Source organism: Borostomias antarcticus (genome assembly GCF_949987555.1).
Source record: "Borostomias antarcticus genome assembly, chromosome: 2".
Lineage (NCBI taxonomy): Eukaryota > Metazoa > Chordata > Actinopteri > Stomiiformes > Stomiidae > Borostomias > Borostomias antarcticus.
In genome coordinates, this window is record NC_140235.1 from 9362704 (window position 1) to 9372469 (window position 9766).

General features: G+C 43.5%; 1 protein-coding gene across 1 annotated transcript; it reads left to right on the forward strand.

Moving 5' to 3' along the window:
• The first annotated feature begins 2170 nt into the window (after nucleotides 1–2170).
• On the forward strand, nucleotides 2171–7824 carry LOC311324841 (uncharacterized protein). Its single transcript, XM_084457436.1, has 5 exons — nucleotides 2171–2363; nucleotides 4526–4787; nucleotides 5087–5245; nucleotides 5776–6702; nucleotides 7281–7824. The coding sequence occupies exons 1-5, from the start codon at nucleotides 2308–2310 to the stop codon at nucleotides 7512–7514; spliced, it is 1638 nt and encodes a 545-aa protein (XP_084313562.1). The 5' UTR covers nucleotides 2171–2307; the 3' UTR covers nucleotides 7515–7824.
• The last annotated feature ends 1942 nt before the right edge of the window (nucleotides 7825–9766 follow it).

Below are 9766 nucleotides of genomic sequence, written 5' to 3' on the forward strand. Positions count from 1 at the left end.
TGAAAATATAATAAGGTCAGCCTGGCTACACTGAAAGAAATGATTTTAAGGATGCAAATATATCAAACCAGCATGGGAAAGTTCTGCAGGAGAACTAGGCACCACCACTGCCTACATGTAATTTTCTGCATGTTTCCTTTGAAAAAGAAAATCACAATCAGATGGATATCTCCAAAAACCTTATATCCACTAGTGATGAGAATTTCATAATTTAGACATACCTCGGCGAAATCACATGGCGCCTCCATAACAATGTACAGAGCTTACTGTAAGTTAAGAAATAGGTTAAAGGTATAATATGTAATATGTGGATTACATTTTTTACATTTTTTCGAAAATAATACATCCATAGGGCTTTGAGAAGGCTGCAGAGTAAAAGTTTTGCTTTTCCATAAAAAATGATATTTTGTCTAAAATTATTAGGCTTACATTATGAAATTTTGACTGACCAACAATGACACTTTGTTGATATCATACCAGCCAATAGTATTACAGCGTTGGTACTTGTAACTGTTGTTTCAACATTCGTTTTACTTTGCAAATAAACTACATTTCACAGAACTTACTTTTTGCTTTTTGCTATCCCTGTCCACTTCCATTGTGAAGAGAGTTGGACGAAAATGTCGATCTAGCTTAATACTTGAGCGATCAGTGAAATTATGGTTTCTATGTTTCAGGTTCATGTTACTGCAAATAGGGCTAAATGTAAAAAATAGCACACAATGCAGGACTCTTGGACAGTATCAAATATGTAAGCCTCCCCCTCCCCTCACCCTAACCCGGGTCCGTTTCCCATTCCTACCCCCTCCCTACCCCTACCCCTGCCTCTTTCTGGGCCCAGGCACAATGCCGCACACACAGACATACACCAGTGTTTGCCATGTCTCTCCTATGATGTTTTTAGCCTCTCTTACTCTGAAAATGTAATTTAATGTAATGTATTGCTTTATAAATGTTCTTAGCCGGTAGACAAACATACTCCAGGAGCTTGCTCGATCGCCCTGTTGAGAGGGGTCAGGGAAGATTTTTTACAGCTCACTTATCTGGCCCCCGGGTGATACTGTTTTTTTGCTTCCCTCTGGAATATGTAGGGGTGGGTCGTATGCCCACCTCCCTTGTTCTCTGTAAAGCGCATTGTGTTGCCTCTGGGTATGAAATGCGCTATACAAATAAAGCTTTGATTGATTGATTGATTGATTGATACCCCACCAACAAGCACACTGGCAGAATATGCAGCATCAAATATGTAGGCTACCCCACCAACAAGCACACTGGCACAGACAGCGGGTGGAGCTTGAACTTGAAGGTAAATCCAGTTATTTAATTAGCTTAGATAGCCAAAACTGTTCTCATGCAGATTATGAACTGGCTTCCAGTCGTGGCTAGATGTACTGTAGGCTAGTCGTAACCTCACATGCCAGAAGAGAGAAACAACGTATGAGCTTATGTGAGAATGGTTTTATCAGGCTAAAAAGGTTTGCTGAGGCTGGTGGTGCGGTTTGTGTGGTTGGAGGGGAATGAGAGGGCTGACAGGGCTGCGAAGAGGGCGCTGAGGAGCAGTGGCAGGGTGGAGGTCAAACTGGGGAAAACGGAAGCTAAGGCCATAAGTAAGCGGCAGGTTAAGAGGAGGTGGCAGGCGGCATGGAGTGCAGAGCGGAGGGGCCAGGGTCTGTTCAAGTACACACCAGTGGTTGGGACAGTAGGGTATTGGGGTCGGAGTGTGGACACGCAGGGTTAAATAGTTCACTTTTTCTGTTGGGGAAACATGCAACTGGGCGGTGTGATTACTGTGGGGAGGAGGAAACGGCGGAGTGTGTGTTAGCCTATTGTCTTGCAGGAAGTATGTTGGGGAGAGAGAGGTATAATTGCAGAGGGCTTTAGGTGGGGTTGGAGTGGGTTGTATTGGTGGGGTGTTGGCGAAGCGCTCAGGCCAGGGATCAGAGCTGGGATCTATTGTTTCTGACGATGACAAACCTGCATGCTCCGTAGGATCTGAGGAGTGGAATGCGAGGGGATAGGGTGTATGTATCTCGTCCACACTCCAGACCAGTGGGTGACGGTAATGCACTTTTCAGTTGTTTGCCAACCGCCATAAAACCAAACGAAGAAGAAGGAAGGCAGCTTTTCCGTCCACTTCCGATCACTCTTTTCCGCTAAACGTTTGGTAAAATGGCCGAGCTCCCTTGTCCTGCTTCTCCGCCTGAGCCCCGGCGAACCGTGCGATACGAATCTCAAAAGCTGAGTGACCGAAGAAGGAGCAAAACTCGGATAAATATCGGGCCAGCCTTTGCTCGTTGGACGGAGTTTATGGAGTTTCATGGGATAAAGTCGCATGGTGACATGGCTACTTTTCTACTAGACCGGTAAGCTAGCTAACTAGCTATCGTTAGCTCACGTTAGCTTGCTAACTTAACTAGCTAACGTTCTTTCTTGGAATCTGCATAGCCAGACCTAACGTTATCTCCACACTACAACATCTAACGTAACGTATTACATGGCACTCTGAAATACTTGATTGTGATTAGTGTAACGTTATGTTCCTCTTGGAGTGAAGATCGTATCACAGTATGACTGAAACAGTGCATTCTCTGGCATTGTGTGGCATGTAACTTGGCTAGCTAGCAATCGTTTGCTAGCAAACACCGCTAGTGGTGATAGACCACTAACGTTACCTGTTGTTGTGTTTCTTTCCTTGAGCTTTTTTGTGCTGATGCTGGAGAATGTCTTCAGACGTTGCTTGGTCATCTTGTCATGAAGTTTTGAAGATTAATCTAACCTTGTTTGCTTGAATGCCTGGTAGGCCTCTTCTATCTCATGGGCTCTCAGAAGATCCCTGCTCACATCATGTCGGTTCGGTGCCCAGGCCTACTATTAGTGCTAGCTAGCCTAATATTAGCTGGCTTGCTATGTCTTATGTTGAAATTGCTTGATGTTTGGCTGTATTAGCTGTGAACGTATGAGGATGCATGTTATCTAGTTATCTTGGGCTATGTACCTACCCTAGCTAGCTAAGCTGCTGGTAGTGTAATAACTTTTTAGATTGATTGCTATTAAGTTAGCGAGCTGACGAAGTGTAATGAAAGGAAGGCTACGAGACTGACGCCGACCTGGCCTCTTTTGTAACGTAGCTAGCCTAATGTTAGCTGGCTAGCTATCTCCTATAGCTAAGAGAAAATTGCTTGGTGTTTGGCTGTGTTAGCTGTGAATGCATGAGGATGCAATCTAGCTGGCCTCTTTTATAACACCAATTAGCCTAAGCTGGCCAGCTATCTCTTAAAGGAGTAGTAAAAAAGGAAAAATCATGTTTAGCCCTGTTTTAAGGTTACTTATGATCATACAATGGATCAGATCAAAAAGTTGACAAAACTAGCACTTTTGAGAAAGTCTGATTATTGCTCTACCACCGTTTTGGTCATACAATGGATGTGGGTGGGTACCGTAGTATTGTACTGTGAACACTGTTACTCCTCGCTGAGGTGTTTTTGACAGCGTACAGCGGACAGAATACTTTTTGATAAATAATAATATTTAATAATATTTCAATATTCAAACTCAAATTTAGGTTCAAATTTCTCTTAAAGTTTTTAGAGATAATTTTTTTTTTTTTTTAAACTTCTATTTTTTTGACAGCCCTAGTGCAGGGGCTATGAGCTAGAGGGGGTGCTAGCAGCTAGAGGGGGCACTAGGGACTAGGAGCTAGAGGGGACACTAGGGACTAGGAGCTAGAGGGGGCACTAGGGACTAGGAGCTAGGGGGGGCACTAGGGGCTAAGAGGGAACACTAGGGGCTAGAGGGGTCACTAGGGACTAGGAGCTAGAGGAGAGACTAGGAGCTAGAGGGGGCAATAGGGGCTATAGGAGCTAGGGGGGACACCAGAGACTAGTGGCTAGAGGGGGCACTAGGAGTTAGAGGGGACCTAGGAGCTAGAGGGGTCACTAGTGGCAGCAGTGCAGCATAGTGAGAATAATAATGGACCAAGGCAGCTCCCTTGTGCAACCCCAAAGCAGGTGTCATGTTTCTCAGACACAGAATCTCAGATCCTGATGTAGAACATTCTCCCTTTGTATGTTCTGAACCACTTCCCATCTCTTTGTCTCCATCTTTGTCTCTTCCTCAGTCTGTGCAGCCGTGTTTTGTGTTCCAATGTTATTTTCCTATTCACCTTTAATTTACAGGGTACAGGTTAGATTAGTAACCAGGGAGCTGGAACTCACTTTTTCTTTCTTAACTTTTCACCAAACAACACTTCACTCAAAGAAGATTACACGCGCATTCATCTAGAGGCTCTTGTAGATCTCAAGCTGGGGTTGTAGTTGGCTGCACGATTTTGATCATACGTACCATGCTTCATAACCCATAGGCTATGTTGCAAAGGCAGTGAGGGGGCAAAGGCTTACTTCCCAAGTAGTTGCCTCACTCAGATAGCCATTCCAATGTAGCTAAATCATCTAGGCCATAGGGTAGATTACAGATGTAAAGGTTGAGGTTAATCTGTATGCACTGCTTTTTTTTTTTTTTGATTCAGGTGTGCAGCCTCCCCTCAGAATCACTATCCAGCCAATGAAATCTCTCACGGCCATCCTCCACTCATGAAGAAAGACATTCCTGACCTTGCTCCACACGATGTGTGTGTGAACATTGCTTGTCTACTGCGGCTGTTCCGACGGTGTGGACAGTGCAGTGGAGAGTGTGTGGTCAGAAAGTATGGGGGCAAGAGGCACTTCACAGTCATCCACCAGTGCCAGATCTGCAGTCAGCTGACCACCTGGACCAGCCATCCTTTCAAGGTGTTTACTCCTAGTGTGACACTCACTCAATAAAGTAGACATCTTTTTATTGTCTTGCTCATGAGTCACCTTTGGATGGATTTTCAATCCACTTTTTATCCTGGAGAAATTAGGTGTAAAAAGTACCATTTGTGTACCTTTGCAGCATCTTAATTAGCAATGTGTTATAAGGCCAGAATATGTTTAGTGGGCTGCCTGTTTCTCTTGCAGTGGATGAGGAGACACTCGGCTATGGCCTAAGACCGTGATACACAATGTGATACACAGACATTAAAACATGTAATTTGTTCTGTACTTAGGAAGACGAGGAGCCTGTGGATCTGTGTGAGGTGACCGAAGGGAACCGGGAGTTCACAGCCTGTCTGGTAATGAGGGAGTGGTGTGATAGTAAGACTGACACAGCGTCCAGCAGGGAAGACAGCATCTTGACTGATGAAGATCCACCTCCAGAGCTGGCGGTGAGTAATACTCTATAAAGTAGGAATCTTATTATTTTATTTCATAGGCCCACTAATTACTTGAAACTTGCAAATACCCTGTAATAATTTGTACCTTTGTTGAAATCCGCAATATAGTGCTAAAATTATAAGGCCGCTTTGGCAGTGGAGACATCCTCACAGTGGCCCCCAGGCTATGGCATATGTGACTGCCACTGGAGGGTTTGGTCCTGATGTCTGCCAAGGTCATTTTTCAGTTGTTTTCTTTTAATACATAAAGTGTAAATTGTAAGCTTTCAAATGATGTGCCATGGATTTGTCATCTGCAATATTTTGATGACAAAATATCCTAAAACTGTTGTTTGTTATAATGAGTAGCTTCTTCGAAACTTCAATTTGCGTAATATGAATAAAAAAGAAAATTAAATGTATTTTGCCCTCTTGCGTATTTTGAGGACTGCCTACATCAGGACCAAACCTCAAGTGGAGGTCACATACTAACCCATTCACAATGTGTAAACCGATAAGCTGGTCCCATTTTCCCTGCACAGTTGGCCAAGGAGTCTGTTCCCCTGCCAGGAGAGGTGAGAGAGGGGGACCAGGAGTCAGCGGCTTCATTGACGGTGAGGACGATGGGTCTGACTGATGGGGGACCCAGCAGGAAGACCAGTCTGCTGACAGAAGACGACAAGAAAGGGAAAGACCAGGAGAGCAAGAACAAATCAGATCCATTTGCAGAGGTGGAGCTGACTATAGACTCCGATTTTTCAGACGGGTCACAGAGGGGCCAAGAGGAAAGCGATGGGGTAGGAGCCCAGGAGAAGGGGGAAGGAAGCGTGAGGAACAAAAATATAGAAAAAGAGGAAGAAGCAGAGGACACAGCAGATTCTGAAACTCAGGAGGAGGAGGATGATGAGTGGGAAATGGATGATGATGATGATGATGATGATGCTGATGATGATGATTGGGAGGATGGGGTGCGAAAGGCTAGGAAGAGACTGAGATGTGATTATCAAATCCCTCACTACAAGAGGATGTACATGATAAAAAGAGAGCAAAAGAGACCAGAGACACTCTGTACAGATTGTGGACGCGTTTACAGAACCGTGTCTCACAAGTGTGATCCCAAAAAGAAATATCAGTGCCCTGACTGTGGACGTTTTTTTCTGACTGAGCTTAGTCTCAGTGTCCACATAAATGGTCATTGTAGGTGTCGCAAACAATCTTGTACGTTCTGCCTCAAACCGTTCAAAACACGCAAGGACAGACTAACCCACGAGCTGAGCCACTCAGGGGAGGAGCCCTACGAGTGTTCAGAATGCCCGCAGCGATTTTTGGACAGGTCGACACGAAGTCGCCATCTCAGAGAGCACCAAAAGAGATTTAGATGTCAGACCTGCCAAAAGGACTTCCCTTACCCCCATTTGCTCCACAGGCACGAGATGTCCCACAGCGTCAACAAGCCATTCGGGTGCCAGGTCAGCTCCATTTCATTTGCACCCATTTGGATTGTTCATTCAGATTGCCTCTTTTTATTTATCACACCATTTACATCAAGTATATTGCAAGCTAGGGCTGTGCAATAAAATCGATATAGCAACACACTGCAATATTTTTTTCTGCGATACATTGTATAGATTTTACATGTACAGTATCGAAATATTTAAAAGATGGATTTTTTTTTTTGGCACGAGGAATAGATACAGATGTATAAAAAGAAGAATAGAATTCAGTCATAGATACTGTAATTCATTCATCCATTCCTTACATTCCCTCCGCCCTCAGGATCACCTCCAGGGAGCGGGGGATGGAGTATTTTCAGCTGCATTTTAAAATTTTCAGTAAAAATTATGTAGAGTATCGCAATATATATTGTATCGTATTGTGAGGTCCTTGGACCCAGCCCTATTGTAAGTCATTTAAGAGGATATGCCTTTGTCCCGATCCTGTTGTGAATAGTTTTGAATTGACAATTCCGAGAGAAAAGGGATAACCATGCAATGCACCGTTGTTTAATGTGATGTGTTTACCAGGTCCTTGATTCTGCTCCCTGCAGGTGTGTGACCATGACTTTGCTCAGGCCTCCCAGCTGAAGTCTCACATGCGTGTTCACACTGGAGAGACGCCCTTCCAGTGCCAGCTCTGCCCAAAGAGATACAACCACAACGTCAGCCTAAAGAACCACATAAAACGCTGCCACACGGGTGAGAGCTGTGACAGTTCAGGGAGCAGGGGGACGGCTAAGCTGAGGACGGGGCCGAGCAGGAGACGCTTGAAGAAAAGGACATGACAGACGACAGGTCCCACAAAAAGGAAGATGTTACGTTTTGGACTGAGTTGGACATCACACAGAGAGGGAACTTCAGAGACGTCAGAGAATGAGGAGGACTTCTAAGGGATGCTGAACAAACATGACTGACTTTGATCCACAGGAGGAGAGAATTGCAAGTAAAAGGAGAGGAAGAGATGGAGGTAGACATGAGTAGAAGCTCAGTTGAAGAGCAAAGTAGCTCTTTTGGACAGGATGAGTGAACATTAGTATTGTTCATCATAACTGGAATGTTGTACAGGACTGGCCTGTTTTTACATTGTACAAAGCTCTGGAATAAACACTTTGGAAGTATTTTGTGTGCAAGATAAGACAATTTCCTCTTGGGAATTAAATAAAGTACGCTACTGTACTTAACTATAATATTTTTGCATGTGTTTATCAGGAACTATATGGAGGGTATTTATATATTGGAAGTAGAATAGGAAGGATATAGATGGATGAATAGATAGATAGATGCCTTTATTTAGACAGGGAAGAACATATTGACACCAGGTTTCTTTTACAGATGTGCCCAGCTTACAAACAACATGGACAGTAATTGGGCAGTGGCAAAGTACAGAAAAATACAAAAGCAGTGACTGTGCAGACAATGCACGAACTTGCAATCAATGATTACAGTAAGACAGTAGCAGAGTATGAAAGATGCATAGTGACAAAGTACACAGGTACAGACTTGAATAATTAAGTACAATAAGGAAATGACTAGCATCAATGGCATTTACAAACTATAAGGGCTGCTCAGAGTGCACAGACCTGACCAAATGAATGCATTTGGTCAGTATAACCAAGTTGAATTGGGTAAACTCACTCCTCAGTATGAAAACTGTCTTGCGCCATTGAAGAGATTGCTCTTCGGTGGTATACTCTAACTGGTAGCTGAGATTATGAGAGGTGATCATGTGTGTTTGTAAATCAGAGGACCTGAGTTTGTGGGCAAGTTGTGGGAGGAAGTGATACTGATGAGTGATACAACTATAATAGGCTACAGTAGCCTACGTGTTCATAATCATGTAAGATGAATTGTTTAAATGTATGTTTAATCCAATAAGAATAGTACTAGGCTATATAACACACCTCTGTGCAAGTAGATTACATTAACATGTATGTAGAAACATATCGCCCTTTTGACATGTAGCCTACATATTCATAATCATGAAAGATTAATTGTTTCAAATGTATACTTTTAATGTAGCCTATGTTTTATCCTGTAAGAATAGTACTAGGCTACGCGATATAGCACCTATTTGCAAGTAGATTACATTAAAGGGACCCCGATTAGTTTATTTTTGGTTACGAAACGGTCTCATTTTAATGTGGGTGAATCTACATTACCCACACTTGTTTGTGTCCATTTTTGACAAATGTAGATTCTTCTATGTAGTTTATTTTTAGATTATTTTGTGGTCGGGTCATTCAGAACTTCCTTGGAATGACGAAACGATTTACTGCAGTATCCTACGCCGCCGATAATTTAAATATGACCGTTATATACAGTATTGTCAAAAGTAACGTTACTAGTAAGACCTATGTAATTACCTCGTCCGCGTCTTCAAAACACCTGGCTCAGGCAGGTAGCTAAGGTTTACGACAGTACGCGGGGAGGCTCATGGGAAATGTGTTTTTTTGGGGAGGAAAACACTTCCACTTCCCGAAACTCCTCGTAGGGCCTTTAACATGTCTTTATTTGTTCTTCTTTTTAGGGTAGCAGTGCCAAAATTGTCCTTATTTTACATTTTAACCAAATACGACTAATATGTCCAAGGTTATCGTACCGTCAAAATCTCATATCGGCACATGCCTAGTGGCTACAATATCTGTAAGTGGGCAGCACACCTGGTCACAGGTCACACTACATGCACACTGGACATTTTGTATACACACCTAGGTCTTGGAACTAGAGGCTATCCACCGTGGACTCTGTGGACAGATGGGAGTTGGCACTGCAGGCAGAAGTCCTAGATGCTTTGGATCATCAGTCCTCTGACTCCTGTGACACGGTGGTACTCTGCCCGAAGTCATGCGGCTCCTAACGATTGCCCTCTGAAGAAGGGATGTAGCCTACTTATACTCCTTGGCAACCTTCACAATGTACATGCTCCAACCCTTGCTTGCCGTAAATGTACATGTGTTCTTTAACCTGTGTCCCAAAACCCAATTTGCATTTAATATTTGAACTTTACGAAATTAAGATGCTCCCATTTTTCCACCAC

What these genes read in the sequence shown, in the direction of transcription:
- LOC311324841 (XM_084457436.1), top strand. Translation starts at nt 2,308, where the DNA reads ATGGAGTTTCATGGGATAAAGTCGCATGGTGACATGGCTACTTTTCTA. An exon ending in GGACCAGCCATCCTTTCAAG is followed by an intron (nt 4,788 to 5,086) that starts GTGTTTACTCCT and finishes TTCTGTACTTAG; the next exon opens with GAAGACGAGGAGCCTGTGGA. An exon ending in ATCCACCTCCAGAGCTGGCG is followed by an intron (nt 5,246 to 5,775) that starts GTGAGTAATACT and finishes TTCCCTGCACAG; the next exon opens with TTGGCCAAGGAGTCTGTTCC.